The sequence below is a fragment of the Muscardinus avellanarius genome (assembly GCF_963383645.1).
Source record: "Muscardinus avellanarius genome assembly, chromosome: 8".
NCBI classification, from domain to species: Eukaryota; Metazoa; Chordata; class Mammalia; order Rodentia; family Gliridae; genus Muscardinus; species Muscardinus avellanarius.
The window spans coordinates 5923236-5945310 of NC_137794.1; the positions used below are offsets into that span (position 1 = coordinate 5923236).

The 22075-nt window shown below is 42.4% G+C and overlaps 1 protein-coding gene across 1 annotated transcript; it reads left to right on the plus strand.

Annotated features, from left to right (window-relative positions):
* Positions 1-30: 30 nt before the first annotated feature.
* Positions 31-20627, plus strand: SLC25A27 (solute carrier family 25 member 27; the record flags this gene model as incomplete). The annotated part of the gene is made up of 9 exons (XM_080699843.1): positions 31-133; positions 2549-2740; positions 5161-5245; positions 9217-9339; positions 10558-10670; positions 12854-12938; positions 14148-14240; positions 15177-15279; positions 20556-20627. The coding sequence occupies 9 exons, from the start codon at positions 31-33 to the stop codon at positions 20625-20627; spliced, it is 969 nt and encodes a 322-aa protein (XP_080555969.1).
* Between the last annotated feature and the right edge of the window lie 1448 nt (positions 20628-22075).

Consider the following 22075-nt stretch of genomic DNA (forward strand, 5'->3'; position numbering starts at 1 on the left):
GCATCGTCGTCCTGACCTGCCTGCGGCTGGATGCGCGACCCGGAGGAGGAGAGGCTTTTGCCGCTCGCCCAGAGATGGCCCCGGGCGAGCAAGTTCCTGCTGTCCGGCTGCGCGGCCACCGTGGCCGAGCTAGGTACCCGGCCGCCCACCGGGCCTCCCGGCCAGCCGCCGGCGTCCCGCGGGAGAGGGAGGATGGGAGCGAGGGACGAGGCTGCGCCGCGAGGCCGCGCCTCCGCGGGGTGAGGCCAGGCGGGTGGAGGCCAGGCCAGCGGGCGCGGGGTCAGCAGGTCTGAGGTCCTGCCCGCCCGTGTCGGCTAAGACCCCCCCCCCGGGGGTGTCCTTTTGTGTCCTAAACGTGCAATCTTAGAAGCTTCTTGAGCTGTCATCTTCTGTAGGAATCATTTTCCCATTGGTGAAGTGAGGATGACCTTTTTTTAAAAAAAAATAAAATAAAATTCATTTTTCATTCTTACGTGGATCATCTCTGTCATGATTTACCTACTCAGCCTCGCTGTGACTTTTGGGGCCACGTTGTGGCCCTATCTTGTGGGACTTCAGTTACTAATCATTTTATTATTGAGCATCCACTTAGGATGCGAGAGGTACCTGACCTCTTTGAGTTGAACTCATCTATACCTTGTTTGCCTTTTAGGAAGAATGCCGGGGCCGGGATGTAGCTCAGTGGCAAAGCGCCTGCTTTGCAGGTGTGGCGCTCGGGGTTCGATCCCCAGTTCCAAAAAAGACAAAAAAAAAAAAAAAAAAAGAACCCCTTTAAAAAATAAGCTAGGAAGAATGCAAGGCTAAATTAAAGGCAGGGCACCCATTAATGGCGACATTATTATAATCACTCCACTAGCCGGGCCTGAGGAGATACAGTTGAAAAGTCCTCTTTGCTGACCTTCTTACAGGCTGGTGGGAAGACATGCCAAGATATGCGTAATTATCGTGTTAGTTATTAGGATGAAGCTATCTTGAGATATCATAAGAGGCTAGAAGGGTTGGGTCTGCTAAATGAGTAGAAAACTAGGAGACCACCTAGAGTGGGATCAGGTGGAATTTCTTGCAAGGGTTTTGTGAGGAATGTGCCTTTGTCCCCTGTGAAAGTTTAAGGGTATGTTTCAAGATTGCCCTTACATTTTCTTGCCCATTTAAGAAATAAACAAAAAACAAAGAACAGCTCTGACATGTTAAGCATTTGTGAATGTTAGTCCCATTTTAATCTGAGTTTGTTTTGTATTTCCGGCAAGGCTAGCACACAGTCAGTTGTTTTGTTCCAGGTACTGTAATATTATTTTCCCCACTCTCTCCCCTAGAGGCTTGCTAAGGTAGGTGCAGTGGCACACTCCTGTAATTCCAGGGACTGCAGAGGCTGAGGCGAGGGAATCAGAAGTTCAAGGTCAGCCTGAACAATTTATCAAGACTCTCTTCAAAATAAAAAATCAAAAAAGTGGTGGTAGCTCTGGGCTCAATTCCCAATGCTGTTAGAAAAAAAAAGAAAAGAAAAAAGAAAAAAAACAAGGCAAATATTCTCAGGTGATAGTCTTTACAAAGTCTTAGGTAGCTGGGTGTGATGGATGGGGCACACCTATAGTCCCAGTACTTGGGAGGCCAAGACAGGAGAATGGCAGGTTGAAACTAGTCTCAGCAACTTAGACTCAGTAACCTAAAGAGACCCTGTTTAAAAAAAGAAAAACACAACAAAATAAGTAATAAGAGCTGAAGATATAGCTTGGAGGTAGAACAACTCTGTGTTCAATCTCCAGTACAAAAAATAAAGCCTTGTATAAAGTCAGTAATGTTTATGAACCTGTTGGCATGTTTATAAAGTTATGAGCTTGATCTTCCATATGTGGGCCAGGTAGCCCATCGAGCTGTTTTAAGCTAAAAGAACTATCTCTAATTCAGAATGCAAACAGAGAAAGGTTTTCAAGTACAGTGGGTACAGTGAGAAGATCATGCATAAAACTTAATGCTGGAAAAACAACATCATGAGACATACGAGAGCACACCACCTTCGTATATAAAAGACCTTCACCTGAATGTGAAAATCACCTGTGACATCTATGCAACTCAGTTTCCTCTTGCATTTATTTTAGTGCATAAGAATATAGAGTGCAGTGTTCTAAAGTTGTATTCGATTCTTAAACAGTCACAGCTGCGGTCAAAGCAAACCAGAGAGTACGGCTACTGTAAATCATTTCCTATTGGATAGCAAGAGGTAAAGACGGAGGTAGATTGCAGACTGGAATTTCTGAATGGAATTCAAGGGTTGTCATTTTTAAATTTTAGTGGCACTCTGGGATGTGCGGGTGCAGTGATTCTCAAATTTGGGAAACAGGAGAATCAACTGATCCTAAACTCATCAGTCAACGAAATTAAAATATGTGGGCGTGGGGCTAGGACATCGGATGTGTAAAAATCTTCCTAGTTCATTCAGTATGTTCTCAAACTGATCCGCTGGAAAATAGTACTAGGATTCACATCGTTTGCCTGTTTCTCTGAATGTTGTGGGTTTTTCCCCCTCTGTTTTGTTGTTTTGTTTTGTCAGCAACCTTCCCCCTCGATCTTACAAAAACTCGACTCCAAATGCAAGGAGAAGCAGCTCTTGTTCGGTTGGGAGAGAGTGCGAGAGAGTCTGTCCCCTATAGGGGCATGGTGCGCACAGCCCTGGGAATCGTCCAGGAGGAAGGCTTCCTAAAGCTTTGGCAAGGAGTGACGCCAGCCATTTACAGACACGTAGGTATTTATCTTGATTCCAGCTGGTAAGTTGGTTATGAGTCCAGTGTTTGTCTCCTCTGTTTTTCTCTTGAGCTCTCGCCAAAACCAGCTAGTTTTTCTTCCTGCTAACAAATGAGCATATAATCAATCTCTGAGGAAGAGAAAAAATAACCAGTATTAAGGAATCACTGCCTAAATTATAGAAATGCATGCTGGAGGATTTAGAGATGCCCTTTCAGGATATCTGGAAAGTTCTTTAAGACAAAAAAAAAAAAAATGAAACACATCCTGCAAAAATATTAGCAGTTGAGAAATCCCAGGGGTGGGCACAGGCGAGTTTTATATTATCATCTCTAGTTTTCTGTGTGTTTGAAATTTTTTTTCTAACAAACTTTTTTAAAGGTTTAAGGGGAGGGGTTAAAAGGAACATTTGTTATCAGTTTTTCTCCACTTCAAAAACTTTAAAAACAGAATTTAGCCGGGCGTGGTGGCGCACGTTTGTAATCCCTACACTTGGGAGGCGGAGACAGGAGGATCGTGCAGGTTCGAAGCCAGCCGCGCTGGCTTAAGAGACCCTGTTTCCAAATAAAAATATAAAATAAGTCTGGGAGTGTAGCCTGGAGGTAGAAGGGTTTCCAGGAACCCCAGAACAACCACACACACACACACACAAATTATTTCTTGTTCCCTGTAAATTAAAATTATTTCTACAATGCCAAATCTCATGAGTCTCTGTCCCATGCATCAAAGACCAGGCTCTCTGAAAGGGAACAGGAATCCCTGCCTGATGCAGCTCTGGCCAGAGGGTAAACGCCACGCAGGTGACTTTTGCCTCAGTTTCCAGGCTCCCTAACTCATTTTATGGGCTCTTAGTAGTTAACTGTGGCCAGGAGGGCACTGCTCTACTCTGCTTCCAAAGCTATCCTCATAAGAACAAGAAGTGTTGACTTCTCAGTTTATAGAGAGGAGAACATAAGCTTGGCTTCAAAAGAAGGCAGGGTAGGTGTGGTATTTTTCTCCAGTACATTCATATGCAGGAAGGTGAAGCCAGATGTAATACTTACTGGCTTACTATTTCTAAAGATTTTGCACTTCAAAAGTTTTTTGGTTAACCCAGGCGTGGTGATCCCAGCGTTTGGGAGGCTGAGACAGGAGGATTGCGGTTTGCAGATACCTCAGCTCCTACTTAGTGAGGCCCTTTGCAACTCAGTGAAACCATGTTTTAAAAAATAAAGAATAAAAAAATAGGACTGGGGGGCATAGCTCGGAGGTAAAATGCCCCTGGGGTCTCTCCCCAGTACCACACAAAAAAAGTTTTTTTTTTTGTTAAAACATGTAATCAAACTTCCTGAAATATCAAGACAAATCTCTTTGTATGAATATCATAGGCTGACTTTAATGATTTTATTTTCCATCATTTTACTTATTTTTATTTTTGGTACTAGGGATTTAACCCAAGGGTCTCACTAAGTTGCTGAGGCTGTCTCTAAGCTGCTGTCTTCCTGTCCCAGCCTCCCAAATCCGGGGATTACAGGTGTATGCCACCATGCCAGGCTATTTTCTATCTTTTAAAAATATCGTCACCTTTGCATCTCATTGTTGTTTTGAGCTTTTCTTCTTTTCCATTGTATTTGTTGACCATAACATCCTGTTTTACAGTTAAGATTTATTTCACAAGCTTAAAACTTGACTGAAAGCCTGGTGTGGTGGCGCACGCTTGTAATCCCAGTATTTGGGAGGCTGAGACAGGAGGATCAGGGTTTGCGGACATCCTCAGCTACTTATTGAGGCCCTCTACAACTTAGTGAGACTTGTTTCAAAATAAAGAATAAAAAAAATATATAGGGCAGGGGGTGTAGCTTGGAGGTCGAAGGCCCCTGGGTTCCATCCCTAGACCTGCAAGAAAAGAAAAATCTTTACTGAAAAATGTGTTAATATAATAATTTCACCAATGAAATTATATTAGTTTATTCGGTGAGAATGCCTGTTGTGTACCAAGCTATGTCTGCCGGTACATTTGGTATAATGAAAACACAGAGAACCTGTCTGGAGAAGTTCGTGGTCAGATGAAAAGCAAGAACAATTCAGTTGCTAACCAATGTGTTAATTGCTGTGTTAGAGTGGGCAGTGCTTGCCCAGGATACCGATGGGCAGGTCAGAGAGCAATTTCTGAAAAACATTCGTTGAGTTCTAAAAGACAAGAAGGAGATAGCAAAGCAGCAAAGCGGAAACCTATTCTGGAAAGAATGCTGAGTGGGGAAAGCTTGAATCTGAAAGGAGAGTGACCCATTTGGAGAAATACCAAGAGGTCCATGTGTCATGAGCATAGTGGGTACAAAAGGAAGACACGGCTAAGGAGACGGGATGGGCTGGGTCAGAACGCGCTCTTATTTACCCAGGCCTCCAACTGAATTCGCTTCTTCAATGATCTGCTTTCCACAGTGTACTCCGGAGGCCGCATGGTCACGTATGAACATCTCCGAGAGGTGGTGTTTGGCAAAAGTGAGGATAAACATTATCCCTTGTGGTGAGTTTTGTTTTGAAAATAATATGCGTGGGCCCCGAAGTCTGAATGTTTAGCTGATTTATGTGGAAATTGCTTAGAATTAAAACAATAATTGCAATGTAAACCGAAATAACTGAGCATTTACCGAACATTACATAGAGATGTGTGATAATTTACTGAATATAGAGATAAAAATTGTACATATATAGAAATGCTAATATTTTAATGTTAAAAGAATTCTAATGGACCTTTTTCAAGTATCAATCGTTTTATTGTTACCTTGGCTTCATGATTATAACACGATTAAACTATTGGATTGTGTATTTTCTCTAGATACTAAACTTTCTCAGAAATTTTAGAAATGCTATTTGGATGATGTGCTTTAGTAAATGCAAGCCTTTACATCTGATAAAATCCTGAAATTGTTTCATGTTTAATGTATTTGGGTCACCATATACCTGAATTTTACTTAGCTATCACCCAATCTCAGAATTAAATATATAATAAAAACTCTGAAATTAGAAGTCACACAAAAATAAAATATCTTCTTTTCCTCCAGCAAGCTAACCTAAGATTAATGCATTTTTTTCCTGGGTGCAGCTTTTATATTATTAGAATTTTGTGTGTAACCAGCTCTTTAAGCATATGCCAAGGAAATAAACAATTACTTTTTAAAAAAAAATCAGTTCTGTTAAAAATTTACAGTAAACAGTCACCTTCAAAACATTAGCAAAAATCTTGTTTTAAATCATCGTTTCTATTGGTAGTTAAGCTCAGTTTGTAATTTCTTAAAATACTTGGGAGTGAATTTGATAGTTATATAATAACAGGATGGCAAGTTTACTGTAGGATTTTGCTTTGTGTTTTAATTCTCTGGGGAGCATAAGAAAGGCACCATGATGAAGATAAATTCTGAGTATTTGTCTTTAGCCTTTATTTTAGCAATGATTTTATATTATCCCTGAAGTTTGTAAAATTTGAAGCCTGAAAAATACATAACAATTTAGGGATTTGAGTATACCAACGAATGCACTTCATTCTCAAAAAGAAGTATATTACTGGATCGGGACTGACCTTATACCAAGTCCTCGTTTCCCTCGATACGAAAATGCCTTTGACACTCCTTTTAGTTACCGGCGCCTTGGGCTTTCTGGATACTGTGCTCTCTGAGTCTCTCAGTGTGTCTTCTCATTTCCTTCTTTCCTCTTTATTGCCTTCTCTTGTTGTATAAGCCCCTGCCTACGTGACTGAGGTGGCAAGGGCCAGATCTCACTCATCGCCAGTCACAGGCAAGAGCGCCATGCTGAAACCCAGCTGCTCACTGAACGCTGGCTGAACCGGATGTCTGTTCTCCTTGTGTTCGGTGTGATCCACTCCTGTAGTCTTAATTGCACCTGCAGGCTAATAATGAGCTCCAATCAACAAGTAGAGCTGTGACCCTCAACTTGTAGTCATCTGACTCAAGTCCACCCCTACAATAATTAGTATATATGTATAGATAATGCTTTTATTGGTGTATCATAGTTTCACATCGTAATGTAAATCACACTGAGAATGGCATAAATACAGCACTTGGTGAGCCCCCGCCTCCCCATTTCTCTCCCTCTCAAGAGAGAGTACCCAGGTTGACGTTGGTATACTCACATGTATGTACATAGTCGATGTGAGTATCTCCGTGAATGAACCTCAGCCTTCCTCCTCTCCTGCCCTGCCCTTGGCGCACTGGTCCTTCCAGATCTTTCATCTTGACTCTGGTTCAGGGTGAGAGGTTGAGATTGAATTCCATTTTCTACAAACGGGCAACTTGTTTTCTCAACACCGTTTGTGTAAAAGGCTGTCTTTTATCCAGCATGTGTTTTTAGTTCCTTTGTCAAAAATCAATTAGTTGTAATTTTGTGGATTTGTTTCCGAATCTTTGATTCCATTCTATTGGACTATTATTGTCTGTTCTTGTGCCAGTTCCATGCTGGTTTTTATTACAGTAGATTTGTAGTATTGTTTAAAGTCTGGTATAGTGATGCCTCCTGTGTGGTTCTTTTACTGGGAATTGGTTTGGCTATTCTGGGTCTTTGGTTTTTTGGTATGAATTTTAGGATTAATTTTTCTAGCTCTGTAGAGAACAACATTGGTATTTTAATAAGGATGCATTGAATTTCTAGGTCGCTTTTGATAGCATGACCATTTTGATTGTATTTATTCTGCCTATCTAAGAACATGGGAGATCTTTCTATCTTCTCAGGTCTTTGTAGTCTTCTTTTTTTTTAGTGTTTTATAGTTTTCATTGTAGAGGTCTTTTACCTCCTTGGTTAGGTTTATTCTTAGGTATTTTCTTGTGTTTGAGCTTACTGTGAATGGGATTATTTTCCAGGTTTCTATCTCAATAGAAAAAGTATTGAAATTTGTAGATTGATTTTGTATCCTGATACTTTGCTAAATTTCTTTATTAGTTTGAGTTTTTTTATTGAATTTTTAGAATCTTTTTGTGTGTGGGAGGAGTTGCGGGGATGGAAGCCAGGGGCATTCGACCTCCGAGCTACACCCCCTGCCCTACTTTTTTTTATTCCTTATTTTGAAACCGGGTCTCACTGAGTTGCCGAGGGCCTCACTAAGTAGCTGAGGCTGGTTGTGAACCAGGATCCTCCAGTCTCAGCCTCCCGAATGCTGGGATGACAACGCGCGCCACCCCGCCCGGCTGAGTTTGATAAAGTGTTAGTTCTTCTTCACTTAGTTGTTTGTCTGATGGAATCTCTTCTCTGGTTCTGGTGTTTTTTATTTTTGTGTGTTTTATATCTCTGAGCATTTTCTCTAATGCTGACTTGGTAAACATGAATTCATTTAGTTTCTGCTTGTCTTGGATGTTTTTACCTGGAAATTTTGAAACTTATTATTTTTTTAACAGGGTAATATTTCCTGGAAGTAGCTGGAAGTTGTTTTCCATCAGAGTTTGGAGTAAATTGTTCTAAACCCTCTTGATTTTGATGGCTTGGGTTGAGAATGTTGGAGTCATTCTGACTGTTTTACCTCTGGGCATCACCCTGATTTTGGCTCTTGATGCATCTGAGAGTCTTCCGTTGGCCTGTGTATTAGTCATTTTAATCATTATGTGTTCTGGAGGAATTCTTTGATCTTATTTAATTGGGTTCTGAATGTCTCTTATATGTAAATATCCAGCTCATTTTCTGTTTGAGAAGTTCTCTGATACTATTTTTCTGAAAAAAAAAATTTAATTACTTTATTTTGTGCTCCTAGACTCTCATCTATGCCTATTATTCTTTGTTTGGTCATTTAATAGTATTTCAAAGATCTTGAATGTCCTGGTCATGTTAAATTGTCTTTTCATATTGTTAACTTTGTGTTCATTTTTAAATGAATGAGACTTTTTCCTGGAGGGGTGTTTTTTGTTTGTTTGTTTTCTTTGTGGGAGGACACTGTGGATTGAGCTTAAAGGCATTCTACCTCTGAGCTAAACCCCAGCCCTTTTATTTTTTGTTTTGAAGCAGGGTCTCACTAAGTGCCTGTGGTTGGCCTGGAACCTATGATCCTGCTGTCTCAGCCTCCCAAGTACTGGAATTGCAGGTGTACACCACCTCACCTGGCTGAATTAGTAGTTTTTAAATTTTGTTTTGCCAGTTTCTCTCTTTTAGTTTGATTATATCCATGCTATCTTTATTATGCTGTGGTCAGTGTTAATCTACAGCTAAATTATCAGTTCAGATGGTTTTAATTTAGAAGCAACTGCCTTTCCATTGCATTTCAGACCACTTAAGGCCTAAGACTTCAGATTTTAATTTTAGCTTGTCTTGCTTTATTAACTCTCTATCAGTAAACAACAAAACCATTTACTTTCCTCTGCGGTTTATTTGAGTCTATCCTTCTTTTCATTTTATCTTAAGTCCCTTTCCTAAGGCCTGTACTGATTTTGTGTTGGTACACTATAAAATTTACAAAACAAATAGCAACTTGGAAAATAATGCGTCTCCGTTTACAAATAGGAAGTCCGTCATTGGAGGGATGATGGCTGGCGTTATTGGCCAGTTTTTAGCCAACCCGACGGACCTTGTGAAGGTTCAGATGCAAATGGAAGGGAAAAGGAGACTTGAAGGAAAGCCACTGAGGTAGGTTGTCCAGGGAGCTTGTGCCTTCCTTTCCCCTTTGCCACCATCATAGTGCGAAAACTCAGCTGGTCCATTTATTCTTATCGTCAAATATTCAGGTAAGGCATTAGTATTGAATCTTTTAATTTGGAAATTATACTTACCAAGAGGAGAACTAAACTGAATCTTATTATGCAAAAAAAATCTTTGCACGATGAAGTGTACATGTCCTCTGTGTCAGACAAGTTATGGGTGTCAAGAATGGTATATTATTTTTTTGGTGAGACTCAGAGATATATAATGCCTGAATAAAAATCCCATAGCTAGTAAATGATAAAGGTGGCGTATGACTCCAGGTTTTTTTAACTATATATAGAAGGCCTGACTTTTATACCAGAGACACAGATTTGGGTCATGGTTCAACACCCTTTTTCATCTGTGTACATAAATATGAGCAAAATAAATGTAGAATACCAAGTTTTCATAAAGCCAAAATTACTCAGTTTTAAGAACTCTTAGATTGTTCTTTCTACTTTTTGATCTAAAATTGTTATTTCTTTTATGAGACTGTGTACGTATATGTGTGTATCCATCTTGCACATGCTATTCAAGCTCTGTACCACAGAGCTACAGCCCCAGCACTAAGAAACAACTATTTTTTTTAATGTTGTTTGGCAAAGTTAAAAAATTTGAAGATCCCCTGCATCACTAATAAAATTATATCCAGAAGTCTAATCTGCACCATTTCTGCCTCTAGTTAATATGTGTACTGATGATATAAAATATTAAGATATTCTAATCTTTTTACTCATTTGATGAGTATGACAATTTATAATGATTTCCATTAAAAATGTTTAAGTCAAGCCGGGCGTGGTGGCATACATTTGTCATCCCAGTACTCGGAAGGCTGAGAGGCTGAAACAGGAGGGTTACAGGTTCGAAGCCAGCCTGAGCAACTTAGTGAGGCTCTCAGCAACTTAGTGAGACCTTATTTCCAAATAAGAAATAAAATTGTGTTCAATCTCCAGTACCACCATAAAAAAAAATGTTTAAATTAAATGTTAGCCTGAAAGACTGTTGCTTCTCTAGAAATAAGACGTTTGGATATTTCTTTAATTTCTAATGACTCTGGATAAATAAGATAGTACTTCAAATTTTATCAGTAGGTAAAGCTTACTCATTTGCACTCCAGCCAGAAAAGGACATAGAGTTCTCACATTTTATTGTTATTTTCCTTAGGTTCCGTGGTGTACATCACGCCTTTGCAAAAATCTTATCTGAAGGAGGAATACGTGGGCTGTGGGCCGGCTGGATACCCAATATACAAAGAGCGGCACTGGTGAACATGGGAGGTAACGAGAACTTGAATTCGGAGAAGTCCTGATCACCTTGATAACGACCAGCACTTATGTCAGGAACAGAAACACGTTTATCTTACTATTTTAAGCAGCATTATCAGTGATAGGCTGTGCAGATATTGCAATGTCGTAATGAAATATATTTCAGCGCATTTTCACCTTATTCTACATTGATATGTGAAAACAGCTTCCTCAGGTAGGCAGATCGTGACTTCAGGAGAGAAGAGCAAACATTTCTAAGATCCTTTCGAGTCTAGGCCTTTCTTTAAGTTTGGAAATGAAGTATGTTAACTGTGTTTGCTGGTCGGCATTATCGAGACTGTCCAAATCTTCCCCCAGAATCCTGCTCCTATTTCTAACTCGTCTAAGAGAGCGAGAGGGGGGGAGAGAGAGAGAGAGATGCTGGTTATTCTGCCTTTAAGCTACACTCCCAGTCCTATTTTTCTTCTTTATTTCAAAACAGGGTCTAAGTTGTGGAGGGCCTCTCAAAGTAGCTGAGGCTGGCTGTGAGCCTGGATCCTCTTGTCTCAGCCTCCCAAGTACTAGGAATACAAGCGTGCACCACCACGTGGGCCGAACTCCTACCTTTGACTTCTCATTTTCATTTTACCAAATCCTTTTCCTATGCTATGAATATAAGCAATTTTATTTGTCAACTGTACTTTACTAAATCTGGAAAAAATTTTAAATTTTCAAGATTTATCAAATAAATACTAATTTATTTTTATTTAGGAAATGGCATTATAGTAATAACACATTACTGCTAGCGACGCTACAAGCTACCCAGTATCCACAGTTACTCATCTGAAACACGGGTCTCAATGTGTCGTGATGGTCTTCGGTCACTCCACGGGCTTCTCCTTATCTACAGAACAAAGGGGGGATTGGGGGGCATGATATAGAAGGTCCGTGCGATTTGTCCTGTGCTTTCAGAGAACTCGGTAGCTTATTGATTCTGCTGGGAAGCGTGAAGCAGATGTCATGAGCTAAAAGTTCCACTTCTTACACACTCAGAGTCGTCCTTCACCCTGTACTTCCTGCCCTCCTTCCTCTTCTTCTGACGAGGCTTCTTCCTCGTGTCCTTCCGTGCTCAGCCGAAGTATCCTCTGTACCAGCGCCCCGTTCCCGCACCACGCCCTGTTGGGTTGGATGCTCCGTGTGTGTTTCTTGGGCTTATCGTTGCTGTTGCTTGTACCTCATTTCCCTGCCTTCTCCTACGTGTCTGTATTTGCCACTAGATAACGAGCCCCTGGAAGGCAAGGACTGTGTTTTTATTTTTCTTTATTTTCTAGTTCTTCATGTGTAGTCATTAAACATTTGATAAATAAATTAATCAATGAGAGAATCCTTTCCAGGACCAATGATATGATTCTAAGAAATTGATAAGTACCATTCTTGGTGGCTTTTACATTCTCCTTATTTTTAATAAGTTTTTTAAATTGGGTGTATTATAGTTATGCATAAAAGTTATGTGCATGTACAAATATGTGACAATAATAAGTAGCATTTTTTTTATCTTGATCATTATCATTTAAGCATTGAAGAAAGCACATCTCTTTTCCTTCTTGCTCTTCAGGCCATTTCTGTCTGCTCCAGCACACTGCTGGGTACTTTGACTGCAGTTTCTCAATTTGTTGTTCAAGTTCTACGGCAGACTAGATTTCTCTTCCAGTCCAGTTACTTATTCACAGAATCATTTAAGTATCTCAAAAGTGTCACTTATCCAAACTTCTTTATAAAACCACGGTCTCAGAATGCGTCACGATCCTTCCTGTGGCACAGCCATGAACCTAGGCATGACTTCTGGTTTCCGTTCCTTACATCCAATTGGTCCCCAGGTCCAGTCAACTCTTTCTTGCCCATGTAGCTCAAATGCTTATGCTTTTCTCCCTGCAGGTGCTTACACACCACAGCATCTCACTCCAACCTAACTTAGCTTAAATACTACACAGTGCAGGAATCGACTCGCTTTTACGCAGAGCCGATGCAGGTTCTCCGCTGAGGCAATCGAGCGTCAGCGTCTTCCTCTTCTCTCTCCCTCCATTGGTAGCTCTCCTTTCGTATCTATGGTTTCTTTCATTCTGGGACACGCCCCTGCTCCAAGCCTCACAGACACTCGACACAAAAGACATTCACTGTTGAATAAATGAATCTTTAAACCTCTTTTTCACTGCCAGACTTAACCACTTATGATACAGTGAAACACTACCTGGTGTTAAATACAGCACTTGAGGACAATATCACGACTCATGGTTTATCCAGGTAAGTGATTGTTTTAATTTGACTACTCCTCCTTTTATTATTATTTCCCCCTTTTATCTCATTTTTGGCAAAAATTCTCGCTTCTGGGGTCTTTTGATCAGCAATCTAGTGGTATCACCCTTAGAAAAGGAAAATAGTACAGTTTAAATAGTAACTATAAATAGTAGTAAGTAGTACATTATAAAATAGTAGTTTTTAGTTTTTGCAGGTAAAACAAGGGAGATAAGATTGCAGGTTATTTCACTGAGATTAGACCTCCCAAAATATTATACGTTGATGGGGTCACGGGAAAGGGTTCTGATGGCTCGTGCTCCAGCTCAGTTCAACAGAGATATGTAAGCTCCTTTTATGTTAAGGGCACTGTGCAGGACGGCCCGGTGGGCCCCCAAACAGTGAGCCCAGCAGGGAGAACAGGAGAAGTACAGAAACACTACAGTGAATGCTGAAAGAAAGTAACTGGCACTTGAGAGGACTCAGAGGAGAGAGGAAAGAACAAACACCTGGAAGGACAGAACTGGATGCGAAAGGGATGTGACTCTTCCCAGCCTGGAACAGGAAGGAAGGCATCCAGGAAAAGGCGGTTTCTTTTCAGTCTCTTTGTGTCGCGTTTTCAGATGCTCCCTTGTGGTTTCATTTAGCTTCTGATTTTTCCCCCCAAATTCTAGATTTCCCTGTGCTACTGAGAAACCCCCAGAAGTGTGTCAGTAGTGTCCAGTCAGTGATACTCAGGGACGCACGTATACATAAACTCACCCAGGTGTCTCTGCGCGAGCTGTCCCGCATGTCTGGCGCACCCTTCCTCCAGGTCTCCCTGTGGGTGGCCCGGGCCTCCCTGCCTGCCTGGCACCCACTTACTCCTGGTCACAGCTTCTGTCTTACTCTTTTCCTAGCACTTGTTAGCATTTGGAAGTATTTTTTGCTCTCGTGCCTCTCCCCACTGGGTGTTAAGTTCCTCCAGGTCACAGTCTCATCTGTCTCGCATCAGTGGGTACTTAGTACGTGTTTATGGGCCGGCTCTCCTTTTCTTTTTTATTTCCTTTACCTCTTTACTGAGTCAGTTTAGCACTAACTTTAGGCCAAGGGAGCATTATTGTGAAGAATCCTATTCTGGTATATTTGGTATTCCATTCTGCATACATGTCAGTTTCCCTTTCTTAAAATTAACTACACATTGTCTTTTAACTTTATTCATATTATTTGTATTTCTAGTTTATGCTCTGGACTGGTGGCTTCCATTCTGGGAACACCAGCCGATGTCATCAAAAGCCGAATAATGAATCAGCCACGAGATGAACAAGGAAGGTAATGACCGTCAGCAGCCGCGCGCCTGAGTGTCCATCACAATGTGGTCCTTCAGAGAGACTTTCCGGTCTTTTTCTTTTTTTGTAGAACTGGCAGTTGAACCCAGGGGCATTCTACCTCCACAGCCTCATTTTAGTTTTTAATTTTGAAACAGGGCCTCCCTGAGTTGCTGAGGCTGGCCCTCAACCCAACTACTAGGATTGCCAGCACGAGCCGCCGTCCCTGACTTTGTTCTTGTTCTGGAGAGAGAAATGTACTTATGTGTTTGTGTGTCCAGTGAGGAAACTGTTTTTATGTAACTACCTCCTCTTTGATGTAGTTGAGGAAATAAGCTAATTAACAGACAGTTATGTAGACACAGGATAGTCATTGTGACTGTTTTTTTCAAAGATCGTTTGAAAGCACACTCTACTGAGAATTTACAGAGGGCACTTTCTCTAGAAGCTCACAGCTTTCAGGTCACATGGAGAATTCAGTTTGATATGAAATAGAATGTTCTCTCTGGAAGATGTCAGGTGGAGTGAATTCTAAGATCAAGAGTTGGGTGAATCCAAAAACTCAACCTTGAAAATGTCTTAAATTGAGCCGGGCGCGGTGGCGCACGCTTGTAATCCCCGCGCTTGGGAGGCGGAGACAGGAGGATTGCGCAGATTCAAAGCCAGCCTCACTGGCTTAAGAGACCCTGTTTTCCAAATAAAAAATATAAAAAATAGGTGTGGGAGTGTAGCCCGGAGGTAGAAGGGTTTCCAGGAACCCCAGAACCACCAAAAAAAAAGAAAAGAAAAGAAATGAGTCTGTGTATATCTATAGTACCATGAGTATTGTTTGTTCCCAAAGAGCAGAAAGTATTTGATCTATAATTAGTTTCCTTGGGCCATTTTATTTATGTCTCTTCACACAGAAGGAATTTAACCAGGACTCTCGTTTCCCTTCTAGGGGACTTTTGTATAAATCGTCAACTGACTGCTTGCTTCAGGCTGTTCACGGTGAAGGATTCATGAGTCTGTACAAAGGCTTTTTACCATCTTGGCTGCGAATGGTAACGTTAGGGGGGCTTTCTTCCTTTTTCTTTTCTTTGTATTTAGATTACTTTGAATCTGTAAACATTTTCCCTTTTCTCTGTGGTTTTCTGTTGTGTCCCTGTTCCCAGATGAAGGTCTGTTCTTTCTGTTTAAACTATTTTTCTGTTTTCCTTCACATCCTCAGAGTCATAATGCTTTCCTTGGCAGGTTAAAGGAAAATAAATCAGTCACATCCATTAACAAATAGCCCAATAAGAGTGAAAACTTTTTTTTTTATAAAGCTAGTGGACTGATCTTTTTGCTAGTACAAAACCTTTAGAAGTCTATTTAGCTAAAATACCGTGGACTGGCACAGATAGACAGATTTCACAGTGGAGATCTTTTCTACGAAAATTGTGCTATTTCAAACAAAGTTTGTTCCTTTGATGACAAAGATTATCACCTATATCTGTTGCCACAAAACTCTGCTTTGTAAGAAAGCATTATGCCATTCTTGTTCGGTTTAGATGTTATTTTTATAAAAAGAACTAAGATGTAGAATTAGATAAACTTGCATAAGTAATATAGCAAATATAATAAAAAACAAAGTACTCGTGTATTTTGACATTAGAAAATATTTAAAGGAATGGATGGCATGCATTTAGAAATTCAGTAAAAATTAGCATATTTTATCTAACGTAATATGTACTTTTAATTGGGTGTCCATTCCATGCAAAGCTCTGTTCTAAGAGCTCAGCCTTGAATAAGAAACGGTCAGAGGTGACTCTTACGGGAAGGCAGTGTGGTGCTGCGGATCTGTACAGCAGAAAGCGCAGCGTGCGCGGGAGGGCGAGCACCCTCCCTGAGGAAGACTTTGGAACTGAAATTTGAAGAATAAGGAACATTTGGGCAGGCAAAGGAGCCTGAAAGAAACATCTCTGTGGAGGGCTGGTCGGTGGGTGTGAACAACGGAGGCCCAGCAGGTGGAGGCGCACGGCCTGGAGGAGGCAGGGAGGCCGAGGGAGGCCGAGGCCAGGTGGAAGACGGGCTCTGTGAACCACACAGCTCGATGCGATGGTGTGACTAAATCTACACTGTTAGAAAGATTGTTCTGGCCTCCCTGCTTTGGAAAAAGGCCATGAGTGGGAAATGAGAGATAATGGTGGCTTCAATGAGAGTTGGCAGAGGGACAGAAAAACACATATTTAAAGGGTATTTAGGTAGAAAGGGAGTGGAAATAAAACCAGCTGGAGGAGGATGGGGCTCTTTGGAGAAGATAAGGCAAAGTGTCAGGCCCTGAGCAGCTGGCGATTACTTAATTTCTCCACATAGGGAACATTTTCAGGAAAGAAGCCCCTGGGGTAAAATGAATTTAGTTTTAGGTCTGGGAAGTTGGAGATGCCTGCCCATGGCATGAATGGTTACTCCTCCTCGTGGAGAGTACTAGTGGGTGACACAGATGATCAGCTTAGTATATACGACTGCATTTTAGGAGAGAAATAGGGTTGGAGATTCAGATTTGAGCACCGCTTGTACTGAAAAGGTAATTGAAGCTTTGGGAGTACATGTATATAAAGGGGTAGTACATGTTTATTAATGTGAAATTAATAGCCCTAGCCCTTGGCAGTATCTGATAAAAATTGTATTAAGAGAAAACACATTGTTTGAGTGGTCTTGATTATATATAATACCTTGACATCATCTCAACATTGTGGCTTTCTTTCTGAAGAGGTCGATTTGGGCATGAATCGGACAGTAGTAAAGGTCACGTAGTACTAAGGAATGAGACAGCCTCTGTGCTAGAGGAGGTGACCGTGCAGAGTAGTAGTTGACGAGCAGGTATTCAAAATCCTAGACATAAACTTCTAAATACGTCTGCATCATTTGGTACCTGGCTAACACTATAAATGATTTCTAATGGCTCGGCTCACTGAATTCTCTCCACAATCTGTTTAGTGAGTTACTATCACATCCTGCCTTTATAGAGGAGAAAACAAATCATAGTTTAAAGAGCTTGGCCCCGTTGGGTGGTGGCAGCTAATGTCTCCAGGCCTCCGTCCCAGACCTGATGCTGCAGGGCAGATGCGAACAGTACCTGTCAGTGGTACGAAGGTCCTCGGGGGGACGTGGATAGTGCAGTGAAAATGCTCTGACTGACTAGGAATAACGAGTGCCTGCCCAGAGCCCATACTCGGTCTGGGCTTTGAAGTCTCGGTAGGTGTTTGTCAAGAGAAGTACGAGGGAGCAGCGAGGCACAGGCTTGCGTTTGGAGGGCTGCAGGGAAGTCAGTGGGCTGCGCCTGGGCCCCAGGGAGGGGCTGATGAGGCGAGAGGTGGGGGCTGGCGGCCAGGCTGGCGGGCTCCGGAGGATCCCGCAGACAACGAGCCCCTGCCCAAGCGAGGACGCAGGGCGCCAAGATTTGTTTGGCAGCAAGATTGCTGTGGAAGTAGTAGAGATCTTGTGTTGAAAGCCAGGATACAGGAAAGGAAGCTTGGACAGTGCACCCCTGTGGAAATAGAAGATGGATTCTATGGACAGGTATGGTTAACTGCATAGGACTAGGGACAGAAAAAAGAGAATGGGTTTTTGTTCATATTGTGGGTGAACCCATTGCTGAGTCATTAAATTAAGGTCAGCTGGGATGAAGGACAGAAGAATAACCGGGTACAAAGGATGGCACCACTTCATCTGGCACATTTTCTTTATACATGACGTTCTGGAAGCAGAGATGACAAAAAGGCACATTTAATATGTGCTAAACACTAGGCGTGGTGGCGCACACGTGTAACCCCAGGACTTGGGAAGCTGAGCCAGGAGGATGGCAGGTTCCAGGAAGATGGTTCAAGGCCGGCCCTAAGCAACTTAGTGAGTCCTTTAGCAACCTAGTGAAACCCTTTTAAAAAAAAAAAACAGAAACAAAAAAAGAGCTGAGAGTGTAGGTGAGAGATAGAAGAGCCCTGGGTTCAGTCCCCAGTAACACACACACACACACACACACACACACACACACACACACACACACTACTAAGCTCTTTCCATGCATTGCTAATTTTTTAAATATTATAAGAACCCAGTAAAGCAGGAAGTCTTATTATCATTTCTCAGATGAGAAAAACCGCGGCCCAGTGGCCTAACGCACTGAGCAGGTTCACAGAGGGCTGCCCGAGTTCACAGAGGGCTGAAAATTGCCTGCAGGTCTATTCAGCTCAGAAGCTCTGCTCCTTACTAACGCGGTGGGCCAAGTTGCTCAGGGTCCTGCAGAGTGGATAGGAATCTTCATAGAAAGGAGACAGGAGGTAGAGATGGAGGGGTGTTAGCAAAAACTGCTGGCCAGCCAGTGAAATCGCCATCCCCACAATGGCCGTACCTTGCCCACTCACTGCAGCACATCCTTCTGAGCTCAGATCCCGACTCAGGAGCACTTCCGAATAAATCAGCCTTGAAAGTAAACTCACCCAGGTGAGTTCATTGAAACTGATGATTAGGCCAGAATGTCTGGCACATCCTCCCTGCACACCACCACCCGGTGGCCCGCGAGCAAGCGCAGGCCTCGGCCGCAGCTGCTCCCTCCCACCAGGTCCAGGCTGCGCGGGAGGAGCCCAGGCTGCACTGGAAGACTGCTTGCTGCAAAACAGTCGCTGGGAAGAGCTTATTATAAACTTCTATTTCAGAATATCAACCCCAGAGAGCTCTTCTGTTGATGGAGAAGCGCTGCTTTTTTCCAGCATTTATGTGGAAAGGCAGACCAGAGCAAACAATGAGTTCATCTGCTTGGACTGTTTGAGGCCATCACAGCCATGCCAGGGAGGACAGCAATAAGAAACCTTGCCCACAGAGGCTCAGGAAACCGCGCTCGTTTACCACCCACACTTTTTTTTTTTTTGGTGGTACTGGGGATGGAATCCACAGACATTCTACCTCTGAACTACACCTCCTGCCCTAGTTTCTTTCTTATTTTAAAACAGGGTCTCACTTAAGTTGCAGAGGCTGGTCTCAAACCTGTGATCCTTCTGTCTCAAGGTCCTCCCAAGTACTGGTATTAAAAATGTGTGCCTCCACCCCCCGGCTTACCCAGATTCTTTGGCTTATCATTTTCCTCTCCAGCTCTGTTCAGAAGCCAGCTAACCCCTCTCATAGCCCCTCCACTAGGGAGAGGTACTGTGTCACTCCTTTACTCCCTCCATTCCTAATAACTTTATCTGCTTCTGTTGCCATGGTGTCATTGGCATGAGAACAGAAGTTAGGAATGAAGGCCTCCTTTGTTCTTAACCAAGACCTTGCTCCTTGACCTGGCCACAGTGACATCTTTAGCTCACGCCACTTTTGTCGTCATAAGAATATGGTATCTGTATAGCTCTATAGTCTCTATTTCATCTATGCTTCACACCTTAACTGACCAAGGTATGTTCTCCTAAACCCCCTATTTAGTAAATTCTCACTTTACCACTATAACACGCTCAGCGTGTCTAAACATGCGACCACATATATCGGTTTATAAAAGCTCTGCGTGTGGTTTCCACTCTTAATGGCTTCGGCTTCTCTCTCAGCCCAAGGAGGATAGAGTTCCTCTCCAGTCAGTGTTGATCCTAACCAAACCAGACAGGAATTAGAGCCAAGGCACAAGTCTGTGTTGTAACGTTTACCCCTGAGTGTGCGTATCTGCTTCTGGCACATTCTTTTATAATCCCTGTGTATGCAGCTCCGCCCTCGCTTAGGTGAGCCGTGAGACTTCCTGAGCTCGAAGCTCTTTTCCCTGTTTAACGTGAGTCTTCATGTACATTTGTGAGGCATCCGTTGTGGGGTTTATATGACCCCCTAAGTCTTAAGGGATAACATATTTTATCTTCCTTACTTTCAAGTTCTAAAGTGTCTAAGTACCATGCTGAACATCTAAACCGCACCTAGAACAGCCTCGTCTAGAATTCCGGCATCCGAGTCCCAACCTGCAGGCCAGAGAGGGCTCCGTATAAATAGCCCGGGGATGGCTTAGGTATGGTGCTGCACCGTGTTCATAGGCACGTGCTTCGGCCTCCGCGTCTCCGTCCATAAAATGGGGACACCATTATTATTTTTTTACTTTTATTTTAAATTGTTTTCTAGAGAAATCTGTGATAAGTAAGACAGGGAAATGCTTTGCAAATGATAAAGTGCTTCACCTAGGTCAGAAACCTTCATTTTCATCCTGAACGGATTAGAATGACTTTTTCACTCAAACATGTATATGCATATGTTTATATATATATATATATAGATATATATAGGATATTTATAATTGCTTTGAAATATGCACTAATCTTTTTGGTTAATCTTTCAGACCCCTTGGTCATTGGTGTTCTGGCTTACTTATGAAAAAATCAGAGAAATGAGTGGAGTCAGTCCATTTTAAGCCCTTAAAGATGCAGTGTTGAGCATTATTGCAGTGTGGGCATCTGCAGCACACACCCCCTATTATTTCTACCTCTTTAGGAAGACACTTTACTGCACAGAGACTGTGACTTACAGGGGGCAGCACTTTGTTGTTCTCTGGAAACCCGAGTTCTCTTTGACTCCTCTTTCTGTCTAAAAGTGATCTGGCTGGATCTCGAGGCCATCCAAGGACACCCAGCGCAGTATTCTCTAAGGAACAATGGAAGCCTGGCCACCTTCACCTGGGGCGAGGAGGTCTAACCTTGGGATGCCCTTGTGTGCTGAAGAGCCTGCATAGCGGAGAGAGGCAGAAGGAGGGAGCCAGCATCTCAGAGCTGATGTAGACGCTAGGAATGTGCAAGAATCTTTACGAATATGTTCAACGCGTGTGTCAGTATTTATAACTGAGGCTTAGTTCGTTTCTCCGTTGTTACCGTATACATGATGTAAATTAAAGGAAGTAAATGAAAACTCAGACACCTTGAGCTTCCTTAGTGTTACAGGAAGTCGTTGTACATTTTCTTGTGAGGAGGATGGAACCTGTCAAGTTGAGGCGATGTTTGATTTCAAGGGAAAAAGCTGCACGCTGACAGCGCCCGTCCTTAGGCCCGTGTTGACTGCCTGGCACCACCGCGCTCACTGCTGACTCCCCCTGACAGCCACAGACTGCGAGAACAGCACCTGCCTCGTGTTATGTCCTATTACAGCTCTGATTTGTCACTGGCCTCAAGAACCTTAATAAATAAGAATCACAAGCTGTGTGATTAAAACGCAGCTGTATAGGTCCCTTTGTAAAGAATCCTTTGTTGCCGTTAACCTTCAGTGGTATTTAAAAGTGAGACTGGCCTGAAGTCAGCCGGCTCTCACATGTGTCTTTATCTTGCTTTTCCAACATTGAGGGAAGGGGGGAAGGAGACAGAAAAGGGAGAGAGAGGAAAAAACCTCTTATCACTAAAACTGTTAACAGCTCGAGTCTCAGTTTATCCAAGCTTCTTGCTATATGCTATTTGTTATGTTCTATTTATAAACTATCTATGGTATATGGCCATGGTTCTAATCTTTGAATCGAGTCCCTTTTCTTATTTTAGAAAAGCAAATTTCTCCAGATGCACCTGTGTACCACCTGCCCCCCAACCTTAGGCAGTAGGCAGTTCTGGATGGATGGCTGTATCATGTGAAAATAGGGAAAATCACAAAGGTCAGGCCAAGAAAGGCCTTGGAGCTGACCCAGTAGAATTTGTCATATGAAATTGGATGAGGTTGGACAGAAAAACGTTTCCAAGTGCTCTGTGGCTAACTAATGTATAATCACTGCCATCTTAAGAGGGGGAAGTACACTTTAAAATATGTCTTAACGTGCCATGATACCATACAGCGGATTGCTGCTGCAGGACGTGGACCTTGACCTCTTCGGACCTTTAGGGTGTC